General features: G+C 36.5%; 1 protein-coding gene and 1 non-coding gene across 5 annotated transcripts in view; both read right to left on the bottom strand.

Annotated features, from left to right (window-relative positions):
* Prkdc (protein kinase, DNA-activated, catalytic subunit) overlaps positions 1-24586 on the bottom strand; it is a 175861-nt gene that overhangs the window by 118031 nt on the left and 33244 nt on the right. For all 4 annotated transcript variants that reach the window (XM_058574014.1, XM_046428525.2, XM_046428524.2 and 1 more), the window contains 10 exons: positions 24078-24184; positions 21989-22079; positions 20800-20963; positions 19933-20085; positions 18391-18498; positions 15836-16062; positions 10423-10517; positions 8460-8559; positions 6666-6799; positions 2053-2307 (listed from right to left, as the gene is read on the bottom strand). In XM_058574014.1, the coding sequence (XP_058429997.1) occupies positions 2053-2307; positions 6666-6799; positions 8460-8559; positions 10423-10517; positions 15836-16062; positions 18391-18498; positions 19933-20085; positions 20800-20963; positions 21989-22079; positions 24078-24184 (1434 nt within the window). The remainder of the gene's footprint in view (positions 1-2052; positions 2308-6665; positions 6800-8459; positions 8560-10422; positions 10518-15835; positions 16063-18390; positions 18499-19932; positions 20086-20799; positions 20964-21988; positions 22080-24077; positions 24185-24586) is intronic.
* LOC124082180 (small nucleolar RNA SNORD50) lies at positions 6506-6571 on the bottom strand. Its single transcript, XR_006848292.1, has one exon. It is a non-coding gene; the product is annotated as a small nucleolar RNA SNORD50 (small nucleolar RNA).

The raw sequence follows: 24586 nt of genomic DNA on the forward strand, positions 1-24586 counted from the left end.
AAGTTTTTCAACTGTTTTCACCCATCCTTCTGAGTCGACTGGTTTTTTTTTTTATATATGTATTTTTTAATTATAGGTGGACACATATCTTTATTGTATTTTATGTGGTGCTGAGGATCAAACTCAGTGCCTCATGCATGCCAGGCAAGTGCTCTACCTCTGAGCCACAACCCCAGCCCCTGAATCGACTATTTTCACCTGTCCTTCTGAGTCAACTGTTTTCAGAATTGAATGAACTGTTTCTAAACTCCAGCACGTGTACACATGTGCACACACACACATACACACTCCTCACTAGGCCCAGCTTCTACCGTTCTCAAGCTAAAACTAAGACCTAGTCCCCCTCTCCCAAATTCCCATAATACCAACTTTATCTCTGACAGAATTAAAGAAAAAATGATAGTTCTTTTAGTATTTCAGCCACAACTAAGAACTAGAATACTGAATACTCCAATTTAAAAATTCAGCCAGGTGCAGTGACGCATGCCTGCAATCCCAGAGGCTCAGAAAGCTAAAGTATGAGGATTATGAGTTCAAAGCCAGCCTCAGAAACTTAGCGAGGTACTAAACAACTCAGTGAGACCCTCTACCTAAATAAAATACAAAGGGGGAGCGGGGCTGGGGATGTGGCTCAGTGGTCAAGTGCTCCTGAGTTTAATCCCCAGGACCAAAAAAGAAAAAAAATTAATTTAAATAGTCTGGTTCAACCCATGGGAAAGAGGATTTATAAGAAGCCTCGCTGCAGAACTTGAAGCAAAGGGCACATCTGCTAGCTCCATATCCTCCATCCATATGCTCCATCCCCAAGAGTCACCTCCTTCCCTCATACACCCCACAGAGGTCACCAGAAGGATGAAGCTGCCCACCTCTTTTCTTCCAGCATGGGCTAAGAGTACACACTTGGATCCTGTCCTCTGCAAAAAGCACTATTACTACCATAGAACGATAAAAAGCTGAAGAAATATGAAAATGTAAGGAAAAAAAGATACTACACAAAAACTTGGAATAAAATCACAGAATTTCCTATCCTGATGAACTCTTTTAGTTATTCATGCAAACGAAAACCTTTACAGGGTATTTTACTAAAGATTCATGAAGAACTTGTGAACAGGGCTTCACAAATGGATGTGAAATGGCTGGGAGTGTAGTTCAGTGGCAGAGCACTCGGCTTGCGTATGTGAAGCCCTGAGTTTTGATCCCCAACACTCCAAGAAAATCAAATAAAAAATGCTTGTGGACGTTTTGGCCATGTTTGTGCAGTCTGTGTTTTGTCATCCATATCATATTCACTGTGGATTCAGTGATGCTATAGTTTGGATGCGGGTCCCCCAAAGGCCTATGCATGAAAGCTCTTAGGCCACCAGCTCCTGTGGCATACTAGTAGATGGTGGAACCTTTAAGAGGTACGCCTTAGTGGGAAACATTTAGGGTTTAGGGACATATCCCTGAAGGAGCTACTAGGACTCTTGTCCCCTGATATCTCTCTCTCTCTCTCTCTCTCTTTTTTTTTTTTTTTTAAGAGAGAGAGAGAGAATTTTAATATTTATTTTTTAGTTTATCGGCGGACACAACATCTTTGTTTTGTCTGTGGTGCTGAGGATCGAACCTGGGCCGCAAGCATGCCAGGCGAGGGCGCTACTGCTTGAGCCATATCCCCAGCAACCCCTGATATCTCTCTCTTTCTCTCTCTCTCTCTCTCAATCTCCCTGGCTGCCATGATGTGAACAGCTCCCTCTGACACGTACTCCCAACACTAAAAACTGCTTCAACATAGGCCCAAAGACAAAAACACCAATTAACCATGGATTGAAACCTCTGAAATCATGAGCCAAAATAAACCTTTCCTATTTGTAAGCTGATTACCTCAGATGTTTTGTCACAACAGAAAGTTGACTGACACAAATGAGAATGCAGGTAAAATTCTTTGCATAGCACTAAGTAACCAGAGTCTGTTGTCAACTGTTACTATCACTTTGACATGGCAGCGAGCTATCTACCAGGATGATGCCTAGCAGACAGGCTATGCTAACTTAGAGGTTAAGTTTGACTTACCCAGGACCTCGCAGGCTTCCACAGTCTTCTCCCCGATGAACGTGTTGTAGCACTCTAGTGCTGCTAGGAACAGGTCCATCCACTGCAGGGTCACTCGCAGGCTGAATGGCCCTCGCAAATGCAAGAGAGTTGGTTGAGCAAGGATGCCTGATAGCTGATCACAGCCTGCGCCTCCCCCCTCAAATGTGTTTATGAGAAAAGAAATATCTTCTTTCTTAATAACATCTTTCAACCACAAAGAAGGGGACTTGTTGCCTTAAAAGAGAAACAAGATTAAAACATAAAACATAAATAATTTCCATATAATTAAATTTCTTTAATCACTGTCTATTTGATAGTAATCTTTTATGTTACTATCATACTTATAACTTTATGTTTCACTAGAGTTACTTCCAAGAAAGTATTTCCATAAAACCCACTCTCTTTGGTTGCCTTAAACACTACAAAAATGGTTGCACATCATTTGGAATAGATACATATTAATACCCTTTTCCCAGAACTGAATAGGCACTTCACAGAAGAAAAAAATAGTCAACAAATATATGAAAAAAATGTTGATACCTCTAGCAATTAGAAAAATGCAAATTGAAACTACACTGAGATTCCATCTCATTCCAGTCAGGATGGCAATTATCAACAATACAAGGAAAAATAAATGTTGGTGAGGATGTGGGAAAAAATGTTCGCTCATACATTGCTGGTGGAACTGCAAATTGGTACAACCACTCGGGAAAGCAGCATGGAGACTCCTCAGAAAACTTGGAATGGAACCACTATTTGACCCAGTTATCCCATTCCTCGGCATTCATCAAAAGACTTAAAATCTGCATACTTTAGTGATGCAGCAGTTCAATTCATGATAGCTAAAATATGGAACTAACCTAGGTGCCTTTCAACAGATTAATGGATTAAGAAAATGTGGTGTACATACACAACAGACTATTACTCAGCCATAAAGAATGAAATTATGGCATTTGCTGGTAAATGATGGAACTGGGACTATTATGCTAAGTGAAATAACCCAATCCCCAAAAAACCAAAGGTAGAATGTTCTCTCTGATATGTGAATGCTAACATACAATAAGAGGGTGGGGTGGGGAGAATAGAAGTTCATTGGATTAGATAAAGGGGATGAAGGGAAGGGAAGTGGGATAGGAATAGAAAAGAGTAAAATGAATCAGAAATGACTTTTCTATGTTCATATGTGAATATATGACTGGCGTTAACTCCACATCATGTACAACCACAAGAACGGGAAGTTATACTCCATGTAGGAATAACTTGTCAAAATACACTCTACTATCATGTGAATCTAAAAAGAATAAAAAATAAAAAAACCCTTTCCCTTGCTCTTTTCTACTAACAAAAGAGAACTGTGGTTTTTAGATTCTGGTGTTAGCTGTTCTGCTCACAGCTGAGGAAATCTGGCCTGTGTCTCAGTATCTACAAACAAGATCAATAATATCTATCTCTTGTGTTGATACAAAGATTAAATGAATTAAAGTAGCTAATATCTGAGCATATGTTTAGAATATCATTTACTACATAATAAGTATAGTGTTTGTTGAGGAAAAGTCAAATGACCTGCTTTTCTTTTCTTTCTTTTTTTTCCTTTTTTTTTTTTTGGAACAGGAGATCAAACCCAGAGCCTCACACATTCTAGGCAGGCAGCTCTGCCACGGAGCTACATTCCCAGCCCTTTTTATTTTGAGACAGTCTCACTAAATTGCACAGGCTGATACTGAACTTACAATTCTCCTACCTCAGTTCCCCAAGTTAGCTGGAATTATAGCTGTGTGCCATCACACACAACTTATATGATCTGGCTTTTTAAAAGATATTTTCTTTTTGATATTAAACTTTTTCTAAATCAAAACAAGAAATATATAAAGTTATGTTTTGTATTCTCTGATATCAGTGGCTCTGAAAAGATTAAATCATTCTGCCTATAATGAAGTTAAAAAAGAATCAAAACAATAAAGTATTTCTAATGTATTAAGAAGACATTTTTAAAATTTTTTTAAAGACTACATTTCATGAATCAGTCAGTTGTGGTGGTGCACACTTGTAATCCCAAAAACTCAGGAGGCTGAGACGGAAGGATTTCAAGTTTGACGTTAGCCTCGGCAACTTTGAGAGATCCTGTCTCAAAGAATAAAAAAGAAAAAAGAATAGGATATTTTACATATTAAAAGGGAACATTTCATTACTTTTACTAAGAAGAGACCAAGGAAATGATAATACTGAGTGTAAAACATAAAGATATTGAAATTCTATATATCAAATGCTAGCAAAAGAGAAGAGAAAGTATCAGAAGAAAGGACAAAGGCAGATCAAGAAACTGAGTAAGACAAGGGATTCTCAGCAAGAAGACAGACAGGCCAACAACACACAAAGGCAAGCTCATGTCCTCCTTCTGGGCCTCCCCCCATCTGTTTCTGGCCTGTGTAGCACACTCACACTCATCCTGGGTCTAAATTTTCAGAAGGCACTGTGAAGCTATGCCTCCCTGACAGCTGGACACATGTCATGGGGACAAGCCTGCACCTGCTGTCATGTTCACAGGCGTAGAAACCTCACTGCACTATGAACTGAAAAGATGCCTAACGCTGTCCCTTACAAACCACTGGGGGAAAAGACACCAGAGAAAGAGAGGCAGATGTACCCTGGAAACCATAGAAGAAACACACTAAAGGAAGCTCATTAATTTTATATGAATTATATGCTGGGAGAAAGGAAAGGCTCGCTATCACCTGCATCCTTGGTTTACCAAAAATAATTCTTAGAGGTAGAACTATGAATTTAGTTCAAAATATACAAGTTTCCTATTAATAGGCAACTGAGAAAAGAAGAAACGTAAATGAAATGTCTGGGAACAGTGACGCACAGGCACTAGACACAAATCTGAGGTGGAGGCTCTGCCAGTAAGTAATTCTGCCTATGAAACACCTGGACCTCAGCTCCTTCAAAACAGCAAAACACATGCTGCCTACACTTCTCACTGACTGACTTCACAGTGTTGTTAGGAGAGTGACTTAGGAGATTAACAAAAACTTGGTAAGCTAAAAGCAGCAAATCTGAAATACTAATCATGTTTTCAAGCAATTCTCTAAAATGATATATACTTCCATTATTTATATAAAAGTAGAGTATGAAATAAATTCATACTATATATTTTTCCATATTTTTTTAGTCATAGATAGACACAATACACAATTTTATTTTATTTACTTTTATGTGGTGCTGAGGAACAAACCCAGTGCTTTACAGGTAGGTGCTGGGCAAGGGTTCTACCATTGAGCCATAACCCCAGGCCCTATATTATATATTTATGAGGCACATATAATATATGGTATGAATATAATATATAAAACACATGATATATATAACATCAGAATATATTCTACAGTATAAAAAATTTAGAAACCTTCTGAGTAAACCTAACTTCAGCCCACATTCCTCTGTGCGATAACTACCCTTCCTGCTCAGAGGCACATGCCACAGACACACAGAGTCCTGGCTCTAGACTAGTGACCAGAGTACTGAAGGGGGAATCTTAGGCCACGTTCCATCCTGGGACATATTCAAAGCTACCAAATCCGTGTTTGGATTTAGTAGAGAAAATAAAACAATATATTCCTGATAAATATAGTAATTATTTCAAGCTCATAAGTGCAATTTAATGTTTAATGAGAAATTCCTCAAAAGAACAAGTTAACTGCTTTCTTTTACTATCACTGATCTGAGTGAGATCATTCAGACTAAGGACTATGGGAATTTCTTATTAATTACATGTTGAAATAGAACTGCATTATCTCATTAAGTTAATATTTTGAATCTTAATTAATATCATGTTAACTCCAATAGTGATACAACTCTACTTATTCTAAATGGGATTTTAAAAAAGCAAAACTATACTGAAATCTAAAATACTGGGAAAAGCCAAGGCACAGTGGCACACACCTGTAATTCCATCAGCTTGGGAGGCTGAGGTAGGGGGACCAAAAGTTCGAAACGAGATTCAGCAACTTAGTGAAACCCTAAACAACTAAGCAAGAACCTGCCTCAAAAGAATTAAAAGTGTTGGTGATTTGGCTCAGTAGTTGAGTGCCCCTGGGTTCAATTCCTGGTACCAAATAATTAAGATACTAGGAAATTCTAAATTTACTTACTCTGTACCATTTGATTAACATCAAAATAACTCTTTCTATAAATCTTTATCATCTATCACATAAATCTGAAACAATTACTTAACATACTTATTTTTTTATTTATTAGAAATGTATTATAAGGGTTGGGGATGTGACTCAGTGGCAGAACACTAGCCTAGCATGTGTGAGACCCTGGATTCGATCCTCAGTACCACCAAAAAGAAAAAAGAAAAAAAGAAAGAAAACATAACACTCATTTAAAGAACACAAAGATCAGGTGTATTGTTTGATTTTTCAGTTTTATCTCAGAAGCCAAATATGTATATTCTTTCAAGTAATTGGCTTCAGAATATCTTTCATCATTGATTAGGAAGATTGTGTTTTTAATAGTATGCATGTCTAAGCTACTGGCAAAAGCAAACTCAAACCCATCATTTCTTAGGAATGTAAAAATCAACATACCTGGCAGTAAAGGAACAAATTTATAAAAGAGTTCTATGGACTTATGTCGACATTCTGTCTGCGGCCTTCCACAGTGAGCTAAAAGCCACTTGACAAGATCCAATAAACATAATGATGTCGAAGGTGGGAATCCTCTACCAAGATAGAACACAATGTCTTTAATATGCTCTCCAACATTCAATATTTAGCTTATACAACAGTCTAGGAGTTGTAAATGCAATTTTACCACACTGATATATTTAAAAAAATCTCATTAAAAGGCATTCAGCTCATTTTTTAAATATATTTTTTGTTTTGTTTCAGATGAACACAATATATTTTATTTTTATATGGTGCTGAGGAGTGAACCCAGTGCCTCACACGTGCTAGGTGAGCGCTCTACTGCTTGAGCCACAACCCCAGTCCATCAGCTCATTTTTAATGTATTATCATTAGAAAATAATGACCTCAACAGCTGGTAACCTTCATTTTATTATTTTTTGATCTAGGGGAAAATTTTAAAAATATTTTACAATAGAAGAACACCAAATATTTTTGTGTTTCCTTTTCAATGTAACTTAAATCAAATAAGGGTTTCAGATCTAAAGCAGTACTTCTCAACATGTGGACCAATATTACCTATGAACTAGTTAAGAATGCAGGTTCTCTGACTCTATTTCAGAAATGACACAGAAATCCTGACGGTAGGGCCAGGCCAGCAATCTATTTTAATTACACCTACAGCTAAAGTTTGAGAACCAACTACTGGAATGCAGGTGTAATTCAACGATACAGTGCTTGCCTAGCATGCATGGGGCCCTGAGTTGAATCCCTAGTACTACAAGAGAACAAGAGAGAAAAGCAACTATTTAAAGAAATTTTGTAAGTTAAGAATCTGGAAGAATTCATTTTAAAATGGAGAAAAGATTACTTTTGATCTACATGCTTCTCCAGGGTGATGGTTGCTAGTAAACAGATCAGGGGTCCCCACCCACGGGAGGATATAGGAAGTATAGCATCCCCCAATCCTATCTGACAATGAGGCACCGCTGGGGTGGAAATGATACCAATGACAGAAAACCATTGACCCAACAATTAGCCTGGGCTTTGAGCAGCTTCATGTCATCATTCTATAATCCTGTGTCTGTCAAAAATTCTACTATTCAACATTTAGCTCTTTTTTTCTTTCTTTCTTTTTTTTTTTTTTTTTTTTTGGTAGTTGTAGATGGACATGATGCCTTTATTTTATTGTTTATTTTTATGTGGTGCTGAGGATCAAACCCAGTGCCTCATGCATGCTAGGCAAGCACTCTGCCACTGAGCTACAGCCCTAGCCCTCAACATTCAATTCTTAAACTTCAAATTTTACTGCACAATAATTCATGCATACACTAGCTAAATATCCACATCAAACTTGTATTCAAAATTAGTACAGGTAGGGACTGGGATATAGGTCACTGGCAGAACACTTGCCTCACATGAGCAAGACTCAGGATTCAACCCCCAGCACCACAAAAGATAACAATAATAACATAAAAAGCAATAGAGGTAAAATAAATGTCTCAGTTTCAAAATTAATCTTCAATTCTACTATTCCAACCAAGATCAAATAACTTCCACCTTAAATCAAATGTTTTCAAACAGAAAGCTTTTTAACTCCTTTGGAAAATTGACTCTCTCTGTTTCCATACATTTTTTTTCAGGAAATTGAATCTTTATAGTTCCAAACATCTGTCCCTAATAATCCTTTAGTAGCTAAAAACTGGTTTTTATGGTGGGGGGAGAAAAACTAGAAAAAGAAACAATATTACCTACCGTGGCAAACGTCGTTTTTTTGCCTTGTTTAAAGAAATGTGCTTCTTTTCAATGATGCGCGTGAGGTGATCAATGGCATCATAGCACTGTTGAATTGTACCTGTTCTCCAGTAACAAAATAGATTCCAAAGAAAATATACAGCTGATTATTATTAATAAGGTAAGAGTGTATATGTATAGGTCTAATTTTGTGATTAAAAAGATAATTTTACTGTAGATTTAATATTTTTTAAAAAAACATTTTTAGTTGTGGATGGACACAATACCTTTATTTTATTTATTTATTTTCATATGGTGTTGAGGATTGAACCTAGTGCCGCATGTGGGCTAGCTAGGCAAGCTCTCTGCCACTGAGCCACAACCCTAGCCCCTAGATTTAATATTGATCCATCCTTCAGAATACAAAATTTCAATAAATGGTTTATATTGCATGTCCAAAAACAAACCCAGATTTAAAACTATGATAGCATGGCGTAAGTATGCACACATATACAGAGTATTATCACAACTACAGTATACCAACTACAATCCGCACCACCAGCACTGTCAGCAGCCAAAGTACAACTTTACACAATAAACTAGAGACAAGAGACCAAGTATATATTACAAAACCCCATGTTAGGCCAGAACCTTAAAACCTCAATTCAAAGCTATTCTTTAAGGAGTATAAGTTCCTTGGCCTCCCATTCTTCCTGTGTAGGATAAACCATATTATAGTTTAGTAATATAGCCACTGGAGAAGGAGAACAGACTAAGATGGCAAACCACTCAAAGAGATCTATAATTATTTAGGGAAGGAAAAAGGGTGCAAAGTAACCTCTGTCACTAAGATTTTCTTTCTATTCCTTTTTTGCAGTGCTGGGAATCACTGCCTGGCACAAGGCAGTGATTTTAGGAAAAGTCTCATTTGCTGAGAAAATGCATCTACATGGATAATCAATATAAACAAAGTAAATTTTTAAGGTAAGGACTAAATTTTTAGCATTATTGCCTATGGCAGACTTTTGACATAAAGGTAAATCCTAACCTCTAAACTGTCTTTTTAAGAAATAAACAAAAACCAAGATGTGGACAAGTAAAAGAGAAGTCCTGCCACCTCACAGCTATGTGACGTAATGAGCCACCAACACTCTATATGTTGACAAGTGTTGAAGTATTGGAACCAACTGAGGTTTTTTGTTTTTTTGGGTCATTGGGGGGGGGGGGTACCAGCAATTAAACCTAGAGGTGCTTAACCACGGAGTCAAATGCCCAAATTCCCAGTCCTTTTTTAAATTTTTATTTTGAGACAAGGTCTCACTAAGTTGCTTAGGACCTCACTAAATTTCTCAGACTGGTCTTGAACTTGCAATCCTCCTAGCTCAGCCTGCCAAGCAACTGGGATTACAGGCGTATGCCACCACACCCAACCCAACTGAGATTTCTAGGAAGTCTTCTAGCTCAAAAATTTTATGACGTTTCTAGTAGTGTTTAGACACAATTTAATTCTAAAAACTTAACATTTATTACTCTTTAACAACTCTAGCCTAACCCACTTCTGACACAGAACCTTTTTCATATTCCTTAATCATGGCTGAAATAGCTTTATTACAATCTTATAATGAGACCTATTAAGTCATCATTAGAGAGTTCAGAGAAATTAGCCTCCTCTCAGTGGCTACTGCATCCAGCTTTCTTCAGCACTGTGACTCTGCACATTTCCATGTTCATGTCATTAGTCACTGAGTGGCTGCACTGCAGGATGTTCCACCAACCAAGGGTAATTCTACAGCCATAAGGGAATCTTAGGTGAGGACTTGAAAAACCTACAAACTGGATTTGAGGTACAGAAGGGACACATCAAATTTATTTATGGAAGATATGAAAAAGAAAACATCCCTTATAAGAAAATCACCTGAGCCTTAAGTACTGGGTAAAAAAACTTTTAAAACCTTACAGCAAACAGAACCTGTATGACACATACCTAAGGATTTCTCATCTGCATGTGCCAAGGCCAGACTTTCCATATAGATCACCAAGGCTTCAAACACAAATTGATCTACTAAGGACTCTTCTTCCCTGCAAAATAAAGAATGTTAAGCTTCACCTAAGAAAATAATAAAGTGCTAAGGACACACACCAAAAAAGTGATGGTATTAAAGAATGCAAACATTCAACAAATTTGTTTTTTCTTTTCAATAAAAATCTAAATGTTTTAAAACATAAAACAACCTAAAATGTTTCTCAAAGAACACTACTTCCTTATTGAACTGGGGATATAGCTCGGTTGGTACAGTGCTTGCCTCACATGCACAAAGTCCTGGGTTCAATCCCCAACAACATACACACACACACACACACACACACACACAAATAATAATAATAATAACAATAATAATAATACTTCCTCAAGAGCAGACTAAAGCATGAGGCTTTATAAATCAATCAAGAGGCAGTACTGGCTTTTCTCCATCCACGGGTATCATATGCCTCCTCCCACTAGGAGACTGTTCCTGGCACATAACCTTAGAACCACTATTCCAACCACATTTTACAAAGCTCATTAAAACTTAATGTAAGGAAAAAGAAGAACTGATACCATATAACACATCCACGTTCTTCTAAAATAAAGAAAATTTAAAAGCTCTCATCCTACCTTAAATCAAGTCAACATCTAAGCAGAGTAAGTCAAACTAAGAAGGTTACAGGTCATGTGTTTTCTCTTACATGCAGAAGTTTGAGAGGAAAGTGGAAAACAAAGCTGAGAGTAGATCTCCTAAAAATCAAAGGGCTATTGGTAGAGGAAAGGGACCCAAGGGTGGCAGGTGGACAGAGACGGGGAAGTGCTATGGGGTGAAGTTGGCCAAATTATATTGTCAGATTGTGTGCATGTAACAATAAATCCCATTAATATGTACAACTATAATTCACCAATAAAAAATGTGTAAAGTAAAATAAAATAAACGTTTGGTAAAATTCAAGAAAAATAAAAAGAATTAGGATTGATGTTCAGTGGTAAAATGCCCCCAGCATCCCCTCGCCACAAAAAAGTATGCATTTAAGATCATAGAATGTAACATTTTTTCTACTTTCACTATCCAGCTACTGAGTGTCAATGAAATAAACCCCCTTTTTTTTTTTTTTGTACTACGGGGGATTGAACTCAGGGGCACTCAACCTCTGAGCCCCATCCCCAGCCCTATTTTGTATTTTATTTAGAGACAGGATCTCACTGAGTTGCTTAGCATCTTGCCATTGCTGAGGCTAGCTTTGAACTTGCGATCCTCCTACCTCAGCCTCCTTAGCCGCTGGGAATACAGGTGTGTACCACTGCACCCGGCAAGCAATTATTTTTAATTATGAGAAAAAATTTAAGTCAATACCAATAGTAAACTCTGAGCCTTTCATAAGTATATCTAGTACATGCAAGTAATCAATTCAATCAACATCTGTGCACCATCTAACTTATACAGTCACACATAACTGACCACATATACAACAGTAGTCCTAGAGGATTACAATGATTAATGTCAGTACAGATGTCTTACACTGTGTACTTAGTGAATGTGTAAGTACACTCTACAATGTTCATAAAAATGACAAAATAATTTAAGGGCACATTTTTCAGAATGCACCCCTGCCATCAAGTGACATGTGACTGTAACAGATAGTAAACTTGGTGTCCTAAGTACCAAGGGCCAACACCTAGTTAGAGAGGTCAGATATCTCATGGGAAAATGTGTTCCTTAAAGACACAGGATAGTAAAAGATTAAATATAACATAATAACTTTCACGGGAGTTCACACAAAACTAAGAGTTGGAAGTTGCAGTGAAGCCTTCAGCCTCAGTCACTGCATTACCCCTTGGGATGGATGTGTTTGTGCAATAAGAAAAGCAGAGCAAAGCACAGACGAGGGCATGGGGCTTACAATGAGAAATGGAAACTGGTAGTCACACTGGCATGAATATAATAATTTTAAAAAAATATTATTCCCAAGGGGGACAGGGCCTTTCAGAGTTACACAAGCCCCCTCATGCCCCAACATTTCAAATCCTTGAAGTAAAGGATGCTGAAAAAAAAAAAAAAAAAAAAACAGAACCAGTATGGATAAGAACATGGAGGCAAGCAGGAAAACAGAGAGTCAATCAGCAAAAGGTTCACTCGGAGGAATGATTTGTGAAAGAACTGCAAGTTGAACAGAAAAGGTCATAGAAGGCCAAGGTAAGTATTAATAGTTTTTATATTAGGCGCCAGGAAAGCAGTTGATAGGTATTAGTAAAGAAATTATATGACAAAATAAGCTGCCCTCCAAAGGAGCATGAAACCAGTTCGTCAGAATGCAGAAAGGAAATATTAGTGCTTCAATTTATAGTATCCAACATGCAAGATATCAAACAGTCCTCTTTCATGCATTCTTTCTCAAATTAGCCACTTGAAATGTGGTCTAACAAATTAGAGTACCCAAGAAAGACAATGATACAGGGTAAGGAAACAGAAGCCCAAACACAGGAAAGAAGTCAAGAAATAACCAAAAGATGGGGCTGGGTTTGTGGCTCAGCAGTAGAGTGCTCATCTAGCATGTGTGAGCACTGGGTTTGATCCTCAGCACCATATAAAAAGTCCCTCATAGTCACACAGAGCGAGCTCGACATAACACAAAACTGGCAATCAAGGACTGCAGAAAAGACATGCTGATAGCTGTCTCCAACAGGACATGGCTGAATGTATCCTTCCACCTGGACAGAATGCCCAGGCAAATCCAAGTTTTTCTCTGAGACTGGCTCATCATGACCATGTTCTGGGAAATTCTGTGTTCTGCCTAGATCAGCTGACAGTGCTCATTTAGCCACAGGAGTATTAAACTTTGACTTACTCCTGACAGACAAGGTGGGCATTCTGAGCTGAGAAGAGGAACTAAGGGATAGCCCATACCCTTGGATGATACTTCCCCCATACATCAGATTCTGGTCCACTTCATGGCCATCTCTGAAGAAACTTGCTTTCCAGGATTGACTATGGATCCTGCTGATCCAACTTGCTCTTATGATCTATTAGGAAGGATGAAGCCAGTCTCCATTCAATTTAGTCTCCCAGAACCCCTCAATAGGGAAATGACTCTCAGAATGGTGGCACATGCCTGTAACTCCAGTGGCTCAGGAGGCTGAGACAAGAGGATCACAGTTCAAAGCCAACCTCAGTAACTTGGTGAGATGCTGTCTCAGAATTAAAAAATATTTAATAAAAAGGGCTGGGGATATTGCTCTGTGATTCAGTGCCCCAAGGTTCAATCCCCAGAACAACAACAACAAAAAAGTTAAAAGACTGCCTTTGTCTCACATAACTGTGCTTGCCCTCACCACCCACTTTTCAAAACACAAAAATATATTGTTTGGGGATAGGAGATAAATATAAAACTATGGAGAAAAGCAGGAAGAAAAGGAAAGCAGGAAGGAAGTAGCATAAGTCAGGAGAATGATGGCCCTGGAAGGGCAAGAAGTTTTCCAGAATACTAGTAATGCCTTATTTCTCAATCTAGGGGGTATGTGACAACCTGTTTTACTATTATTATTCTATAAACTTTATACACTCTTGCTTTACGTACTCGTCTCTACAAATAGTTTTCACAATTTAAAAAGCTAAAAAGAGGGGCTGGAGATATGGTTCAGTTGGTAGAGCACTTGCCTTGCATGCACAAGGCAACGGGTTCAATCCCCAGCAGCACCACCACCACAACAAAAAGTTAAAAAAGAGCAGAGCACTGTGGTGCACCCCTGTAATCCCAGCAACCTGGGAGGCTGAGGCAGGAGGGTTACAAGTTCAAAGCCAGCCTCAGCAACTTAGCAAGATCCTGCCTCAAAATAAAAAATAAAAAGCTGGGCGCTCAGTGGTAGAGCACCCCTGGCCTGAATCCCCAGTACAAAAAAAAAAAAAAAAAAAAAAATGCTGAAAAATTAACATATGGCTCTAAGTGGCCAATTCTCATCACACATATAAATTCCCATCCATACATTCATCTGATATTGGTTTTTTGTTTTTGTTTTGTTTTCTAGGTACCAGGGATTGAACTTGGGCACTTGTCCACTGAGTCACACCCCCAGCCCTATTTTGTATTCTATTTAGAGACCAGGTCTCACTGAATTGCTCAGTGCCTCACTATTGCCGAGACTGGCTTTGAACTGGCGATCCTCCTGCCTCATCCTCCCAAGCCACTGGGGTTACAGGCATGTGCCACCACACCTGGCTCAGTCATCGGATATTTATCACTGATTCCCTCTTCTCTATGCCAGCTGTCACTTTCTGAGAGAAGTTATTCTGACCAAACAAGTTTAGATTCTCACTATAAGATTACTTAGTAATTATGAACTACTATGTAGCATCACTAATTTCAGTTGCAAGCTTTATATTTATTGCTGTGATTAATTAATTAGTATCTCTTTCTCTGACATGTAGCCCTCAAGAAGGGCTATATCATTATATCTAGGCATTTGGTACCATACCTGGCACATATTATTGCTATTATTCTTTTCTTAAGGTAGAGTCTCATTATGTTGTCTAGGCTAGACTCAAAACTCCTGAGATCAAGTGATCTTTTTTATTTTGGCCTCCTGAGTAGCTGGGACTATAGATGCACACTGGTTCATAACATTCTAAGCAAGTAATTAATATTCTTAATAAGTTACTGGTTCATAATATACTTAATAAGTGATGGAATCAATGAACAACCACCACTACCACCTTAGGTCAGTAATTATCTTTTTCTTGGACTTCTGAAAAAACCTCTTCATTGGTGTCACACTTAGACCCACTTTCCTTCCAACTACCAACAGATAATTTTAAGAAGAAATCTAACCGCACTGATCCCAGCTCCCAAAACGCCACAGATTTGCTGAAACAAGAGGTAGCTGGTACTTTCACCACAGCAGCCCAAACCCTACTCCCCAGCCTTGCTGTATTATCTCCCAAACCTTCAACACCACAGTCTGGGAAAATCCAATGTCTGCATCAACTCAGATGCCATCCCATTTCTTACCTCTCCACCACATCCCTTTGATCTGGACACCCTGGCTTGTTCTCATTTATCCTTTACATCCTACCTTTGACATCTTTGCCTAACCTACTCTGACTGGACTGGATATCCCCCCCGTGGGCTCCAAAACTGCTGCAGTATTATGTTTGTATGTATTTCTTAGTAGTTTCTAAGCATCTTGAGTACAAACTGAATTTTAATTCATTTTTAAACCTTGGAACACAGCACAGCATCCAGCACACAATTACTTACTAAATACTTGATACATAAATACATGGACAGAAACACTAAGCCACTTTTCAAAAGTACCAGTACAAGTTTCAAGAGCAAATTTTATACCCTTCCTTGTACACATGTGTCTCACATACCTGAATTCCCTATAGATGTTATTAAAAGCCAGTGATGCTCCCAACCTCTTGAAAGCACTGGGGTGAAGTGCAAAGCTGTAAAGTCGCTTGAAAAGTGACTTGGTATTTACTGGACTCTTTTCTTGCTGCTGTGGTGTTGTTTGCTTAATGGACCATTTGAGGAATTCTCGAATACACTGACCACAAAAATCTCTTAAAGTACTGTCGATGGGGTCCACAATTCCATCCTGAAACAAAGACATATTTATTTTACTAATGTTATATCCATATAATGGCAGCCAAATACCCTTAGTCTGCCTTTGAGCATGACTAGAATGTTATGAAAATTATTTATAGCACAAAACAAGAAAAAATAAACACTAAGAGAAACAATCTGGTTTCCCTGAATCTAAATTCAAATGACAAGTTCCTTTTAACACAAGGAAAACATTATCTTTTACACTAAATAATAAATTGAAAATTCCATGGAAAAGGGAGAAAATTCTGAGATAATTTGAATTTGTACCCCAAAAGCCTATGTTGAAAATAATCTCTAAACTCACATGTTAACAGTATTTGGAGTCAGGGTCTTTGGGAGGTAAACAGAACTGAAATTAGGTCATGAGGATGGACCCCCATGGTGGCACTCTCTCACCAGGTTTTGCCCTCCACATGCTACCATGCAGCAAGAAGGCTCTCATCATATATCAGCACCTTGATGTTGGATTTCCTGGCCTCCAGAACCATGAGTTATAGCCCATTCTCTATAAATTACCAAAGTCTGTGATGTTCAGTATAGCAACAGACAACAGACTAAGATAGTGCATGTGCTGATGTTAGGGAAGTGACGATTCTTTCTAATAAAATAATGGCTCTCCTTCACTGAAGTGCTATGCTATAAAGTTCACATTTCTTCATTACCTTCTCTTTCAGCCATCTCATTTTACTTTATCATTATCTCACTAGATTTCTTTTGAAACCCCTTACTTCAGCTACCTTTAAGAATCAAAAGGGAAAAGGCAATAACTAAAATAGCTGCTTCAGAATAGAAACATAATAGAATAAACACATCCAGCCAGGTATGGCAACACATGCCCATAATCCCAGAGACTTAGGAAGCAGGGAAGGAGGCTAACAAGTTCAAGGCCAGCCTTGACAACTTAGTAAGACCTTGTCTCGAAACAAAATAAAAAGAGCTGGGTATGTAAGCACAGTGATAAAGCACCCCTGGGTTCAATCCCCAGTACCACAAAAAATATAAACAGGACTGGGATTGTGGCTCAGTGACAAAGCGCTTGTCTCACATATGTGAGGCACTGGGTTCAATCCTCAGCACCACATAAAAATAAACAAACAAAATAAAGATATTGTGCCCATGTATAATAAATTTTTTTAAATATAAACAAACCCAATCTGAATATAAGTAAACCACAAATTAAATTAATTGTATTTATTAGAAGCAGAATTCACTGGTAGACGCTGCAAGGAATAATGTTACAGATATAATTACGGTCTGCTTCCTAATTAAAAATGTTCAACAACTAACTCTCTGTTGCCTATCACATGACATACAATTAGGGTGACTCTAGGAGTGAAAGTAGTACTATTTGTAATTACACATCAGGATATGTGGCTGCCCTACAGAATGATCTGCTCTTCTGTCCAACACCATTCTAGCCTCCCTTTTCACAATGCCCCTACACAATAAAAACATGAAAACAAATCCAAATCCTCACAAACACCACAAACTTAATACCTTCACTGCTTCTCTCTGGATGCTCTTGTCAATTTCCCTATTTTCCTGACTCATCTCAAACTTAAGAGAAAAATGGCACACAGATGTAAACTGGAGTCAATTTGCAAGAACAAGGAATTAAAGGATATGTTTGAACAAATTCACTATGTGTTCAACTACAGCTCTGAATTCTAAAGTGTATAACAAAATAAAATGATACACTGAAATAATAGACAAAATCAAACAATAAAAATTATTACTGTATGTATTATAGTAATATACATAGCATCAAAAGATACCATAGCCTAGCTGACCTCACTACTTTTGTCCTCAGCAAGCCATTGGTCAGATCCTAAGGATTCTACCTCTACCATGTCAGGAGAGTTCTATGTAAAAGATAAACTGCTATTAGTAGGACCCTTTAACAATTGAATCTGAATACAGGAAAATATTGAGAAAGCTCAAAAATTCCTTTTACTTTTAAACTAAGTATTATACTAAAAGTATTTTAAAAAGAGCTACCGTACCTCCAATAAGTCAAAGAACATTTTTACTCCATACACATACACACACGCACCACACACACACACCTTTAATGAGATAAAATTTGTTGAATTTACAATAGCCTTCCCAGAAAACAGAAGAAAAATGTGTGAAATATTATTTAGTTATAGATATTTAAAAGCATCACTTAAATAAATAAATATGGCATTGTGTCCACTAAAATGGCATTAGAAATCAAATACAACAAAAGATAAAAGGATCCAACTAGAGGCTACATTTTGGTATTAAATGTAACTAGACAACAGGAATAGCAAGAAAAGAATCAACCACTACTCACCAATATGGTTTCTAGTAAGGCGACAGTATCTTGACTTTCAAATTTCTTATTATTAGTGAACCAGTGAATCAGTTGCATAACAAGTGGCTCATAAAGTTGCCTTGTCACCTGAAAAAACAAGACTTTACTGGAGTTTTTTTCCTTTGTGTTAAAGTAAATTTAAACTGGAAATTGAACATTAAATGGCATTTACAGTAGGGCAAAATGAAGCAAAACTACTACTGTTATTTCATTAATTTCTTTTTCTAGTTCAATTCCATAATGAACTATTCTTCCTTACTTTCTAGAGTTCAGCAAAGAAAAATGTACCTCTAAATCTCATTGTTCCTCTAGTTAGGAGGGTAATTTAGGGTACACATTATTTATCTTCATTACTTTGATTTTAAATGTGTACACAAAGTATTCTAGATTAGATACAGATTATCATTGATCAACCACAAAGCAAATAATGAGTCTGTGGCTTCCCACATCATGAATGCCATCCCTGTGACAAAATGAAAGCCAGATCAACGTCCTATACATACAGACTTTAAAGTCTATACCATTGGGAGGAACAAAGTCAAAGAGGAGAGGCAGGTGCCTCTGCTTCTGTTGCCTACTCCAAATACTGAGGAACCACTCCCAGCAATAGGCATAGGAACCAGATCACCGTGATTTGACTATGAAACTCAGGTAGATAGTCTTTACTATATTAAGACAACATTAAATCAGGCCTAGCCTACCAAGATCAGCCAAAGACCTTTAGGCTTCTATGGAGAGAATAGCTACTTCTTAAACTATTTATATGGTAAATTTCAGTTTCAAAAATTCCACTTAATCATGATGATTTCATATATGTTGCAAAATTTTCCAATATATTTATAAGTGACTTCTGCATTTCACTTTATTTTTTATGTGTACACTCTGATAACAGGGTTATGCCAGCTTCATAAAATGAACTGAGATTTGTTTTTCTGCTTCATGACAGAAATGGAGGTTCTGTCCATGAAGTATCAAGAACAGGTCATTTCCCAACATTTCCAATCTGTTCCTTGACTCCTAGCCACTTTTTCACTTCCTGAAAGATGGAGTTCATCCATCCATGAGCAGGGTGACAGCTAATCCACTTTAGGATGCCTAGACTCTCAGTGACTATAACATTGGCTCCCCAACTCTGTGGCACAAAAGAGGTTGCTGGGACAACTTTTCAAAGTCTTATTCTCCATGTCACATCCATAACCAATCAAATCAGAATGTTTGGTAGATTCCCAGGTGATTATTCCAATGTGTAGCAAACCCTTTGACAACTGAAGGAGACCTTTTTTTTTGTACTGGGGAGTTAACCTAGAAGTGTGTAACCACTGAACTGCATCCCCAGCTCTTTAACTTTTAAGACAGGGTCTCACTAAGTTGCCTAGGGCTTTACTAAGTTGCTGAGGCTGGCCTTGAACTTACAATCCTCCTGACTCGACCTCCCAAGTTGCTGGGATTACAGGGATGTACCACCATGCCTAACCACTTTTTTTTTTCTTTTTAAGTTTTCTATTCAAATCATGCACTTACCTGATCTACATCACAAGCAAGGCGAAGCAGAACAGGAAAAGTATGTTTATATAGCTGGTACATGGGCGGAGAACCCTGATCACCTTCGGGCATCTGAGTGGCTTTTCCCAACATAAACATGACCATGCTATGTAACAGTTCACAAGCTGCCACCTAAATAGGCCAAGAGTTCAACAAAGCTTACATTATAACGTTCACAAGAATATTTTGAAGTATTTTTCAATTTAGCCCTTCAAGAAGAAAAACTTGTTGCACATAACTATCATTATCATGTAATGTAATTCAAATATAAATTAACTGGAAGTAGCACTTCTTAGATAAAATTAATGCTTCTGTTCACTTTGATCTTCATCTAAGAGCCAAGAATTGATATTTAAAAGCTTTAGACACTGGGACTAATACATTCACAAGAAATGTATTTTCCTTTATTTTTGCTTTTTCTTTAAAAAAAAATTTTTAAGAACTATATTTGAATAATGCCCCATTACAGAATTATAGACAATCACTTCATTTGTAAGCATATTTACAACTATCATGGTTAGCAAATATTTATTTATAACACTATATTAAAATTTCAGATGATTTGTTTTTAAGGTTGAAGGAATAATCAAACACCAAGTATAATTTTTAAATGCCCTTTGTACTGTATTTTCTATCATGAAGAATTTTTGGCATACTAATTTTCTGCCAGGTTATTATCTATTAAGATAATTTATGTTTAACTTTTATTTATCAATGATAAGTAAGCAATCAGAAAAATACAAAATTAATGATAATGGAATGGCTAAAATATATTTTCTTTTCCTACCCAATGTGTTTTCAAAGCAATAGATCCTAAATAAGAAATGAAATGAAAAATAAAAGTACTTTAGTTTGTCTGTCACTAGCTGAAAGAGCCAATTCTGTGACCCGGGGCAAGAATATATCCAAATAAATGACAGGCTTCATATCTCTGAAAGGCACTGCAAAGCTGAGTCTCTTCTCTCTGTCCCACGCCACACACTTCTTCATCATTTCATCTGAAGTCGTGGCTGACAAAAAAGAAGAGTAGTTTTCCATTCAAAATCCTTCTTAAATCAGTTGTTCTACCTCTCATTGGCTCAATCGGAGTATTTGGTGGGGGCATTTGGCCATTGAGCCACATCTCCAGCCTTATTTTTTTGCATTTTATTTAGAGACAGAGTCTCACTAAGTAGCTTAGTGCCTCACTTTTGCTAAGGTGGGCTTTGAACTCATGATCTTCCTACCTCACCCTCCTGAGCCACTGGGATTATACATGTGTGCCACCATGCCAGGCTAATCAGGGTCTTTTTAAACTTTTAAACTAAACATTTATTCATCTTTCCTTTTTACTGCTTCAGATATGTAATTAGAACATCTAAAAGTACTGACAACAGTATTTTTTAATTTAACTTAAGTAAAAATATTTTCAAACAAATTAACAATCTGGAATATTTAATATTCAAATTCAGTAAGAGTTACTTAGGGTATTTTGTGGAAAAAATGGTAAATGAAAAATATTTTTACTAAAAATTTCCTGCTTATTTCCAAGTACAGGTTCAAATTTCCTAAATAACCAAGCCACTAAGTTAAATACAGTAAGCCACTAGTGTATTTAATACCAAATTTCAAAAGTAAAAACAAATGAGTTTTTACTAATCAAAATTATTGTCATAAAAACAATCTAAAAGCATCCACGTATTAAGAATATTGAGTTTTTAAAAGTTTAAATTCCCCTAAAATAAAGTTTACCCATAGAAAACAATGCCAAATTAGATTGTTTCAAAATGGAAAAAAATATATATATGTGTGTGTAACAAATCAAGCTGGAACATTTGCTCTGTTAGTGTGCTGAATTATTCCAATGGCATGAGTATAATAAAAGCATTTCATCAAGTGGTACATTATTCACTATAATCCTCCTTGAAAATACGTAAATCACACATAGGAATAAATATTTTGATATTTATTTGATATTTATACTATGACACTATTGATCCCAACTGAAGCACAAATATATCTACACACATTAATTTATTTTGAAAGAAAACATTACCTGTTATAAGATTTTTGTTTATTTGTCCTCCGAGAGATCCAAGAATTTGTACTACTCTAATTCTTATTTCTTCTAAGGACAGTGTTTCATTCTACAAAATGAAAAATTGTATACATGTAATATCTGAGTTAAAATTAAAGAGAAGATGAAAATAAGGAAAAACTATTTTATCACCCTTCCTATTGCTAATTTTTTTTTTTTTGTAATGCTGGGGATCAACCCCAGGTTCTTATATACCACAGAGCGATGCCCCCAATCCTCTTACTGGTTAATTATATCCTACATGGTAGTGCTATTAATTTTATCGCAAATTCATAAAAGTCATATTTCTTCCAACTATGAAGTTGGATATCTATTTCCTAGAGCAGGAGTTCCAGGCTTCTGGGGAGGACACTTTATGCTTTTTTTTTTTTTAATATTTTTTTAGTGATACATGAACACAATACCTTTATTTTGTTTATTTATTTTTATGTGATGCTGAAGATTGAACCCAGTGCCTCACATGTGTGAGGCAAGTGCTCTGCCACTGAGGCACATCCCCAGCCCTCCTTTAATAAGCTCTTAAGAAATATCAGAAACCCCAGAAAGGTTTTATTTATGTGGGTAATGCTCATTAATATTTATTACATTAGAAATTAAACTTAAATTCTTTAAATAGTTATTATTTTTAAAATACACTCATCAATACTTATTACATTAAATATTAAAACTTAAATTATTTAAAGTTATTATTTTTAAAATACACTCATTAATACTTATTACATTAGAAACTAGAACTTAAATTATTTAAATAATTATTTTTAAAATACTAAACACATTACAAGTGAATGAATGACATACTGTCAAGAAAAGTAACTCAATTTTCCAAACAAAAATCCTCAGAATGGGAGCCCTGTTTCACGTAAGTGCAGATCCCTTTTGGCACACTGTGAGATTCAGAATTTAGGCCTCACAGAATCACGTAGCTAGAAGAGGGAGGAGCATTTTAAGTCTTTTTTAACATAATTGTGGTTACAGTTCTTTGATATTACACCAAAAGTATACTATTGGCAGTTTTTTAAAGGTTTGTTATTGTAATGTGGAATTTGAAACCTTATCAATGAACTGGATTACATTAAAATCCTTGATTTGTTTTATATCTGAATAAATGTTTGTACTTGTGCATAATTTGGTAACTTCAAGTATTGCTCATCTGAATAAAATACTGATTCACTGGATTAGGCAAACTTTCCAGAATGTGCCTAGAGGCAAGTGCCAATAAAATGCTAAAAAGAACCACAACAGTGTTGCCCACTGTCATATCATGGTGCAAATGTCAACAGAAACAGCTTTGGCCTTGCACTCTGGAACCCAGGGATCCTCACTTAGAAAAAACTGTCCTAAGGAATAGGCATCCTAGGGAATAGGCATTGTGTACCCGTGAAAAAATCTTATTTGTAAAACTAAAGATATGCTCAAGTTATGTTATCCATCTTTGTTTATGTGAGATAAAATTATTTTAAAAATTCAGAAAATCATTTTTACTTGCATGCAAGTCTTTCAATCAAAAGCTACCAAAAACAATAGCGTAGAAAACATTTATGCTAGGGTTTTTTACTTATCAATTTTCAACATTAAAAGTTTTTCAAGTTGTAATTTTCACTTCATACCAAAAATAGATACTTTCCCTAAACAAAGCTTTTACCATTTATATCATTTTTTCCTATCACATCATACAGCTCATCTCAAAAAAACTGGTCAAAAAATTATCATCAAAAAGCACAAAACTAGCATGAACTTGATAAAGTTGTATTTAAGAATGAATCAATCTTACATATCCATGGTATCAGTATTCCAATGTGCTTGTTGAAAATGAACCATGTTACTCTGCATTATCCACTAAACACATTTAAGGGTAGGGATGAGCAGGACAACAACATCAAGACAACAGCCAAATAATTAATACAGTTTATATTTTCATGCCAAACATATATTGAAACTACTTCTATACTACACTTATTTATATGTAAAAACAACTAACATCTCAAATGAGGATTCTTTTCGAATCTCTGTATTATATAAGGTAAAGAAAATACAAAGGATATCTTACTGATGAAGTGTTCTTTGTCTTTTTCAAATGCTTTAACACAACTTTATTAAATCCTTTCTGGGCAGCTCGAGAAAGTGCTGACACTTCCCAGTTGTTCTTGGCCTCATCTAACAACAGTAAACAAAAATCAATTTTAAACAGCATTCATTTATTTGATGAATACTAAGGAGAATACACTCTACTACCAAACATATAAACATTAAAATCCTAATCTTAGTTATGATGAAAAAAACTAAGTTTCTAGAACATAAAGTCTTCACACTGGTTGTCTTGTTTTTAAGCACCACTGTCCATTAAAAGCATCATGGTTCCTTGAAGAAGTGCTGATTCTTAGACTGGAACAGACTCATCAGAAGATCCTGAATTACATCCTGCTGCTGAAGCCAGATCCCACACCTCATATACAAGCCAAATTTGTTACCATCTGACCATCAAAATCAACCCACTGAAAAAAATAAGAATCCATGAGTCCCAAGCGATATAGATAAATAAATAAAGGAAAAAAGAAA

This window comes from Marmota monax, unplaced genomic scaffold (assembly GCF_021218885.2).
Source record: "Marmota monax isolate L192 unplaced genomic scaffold, Marmota_monax_Labrador192_F-V1.1 WCK01_AAM20220418_F8-fsc00044, whole genome shotgun sequence".
Lineage (NCBI taxonomy): Eukaryota > Metazoa > Chordata > Mammalia > Rodentia > Sciuridae > Marmota > Marmota monax.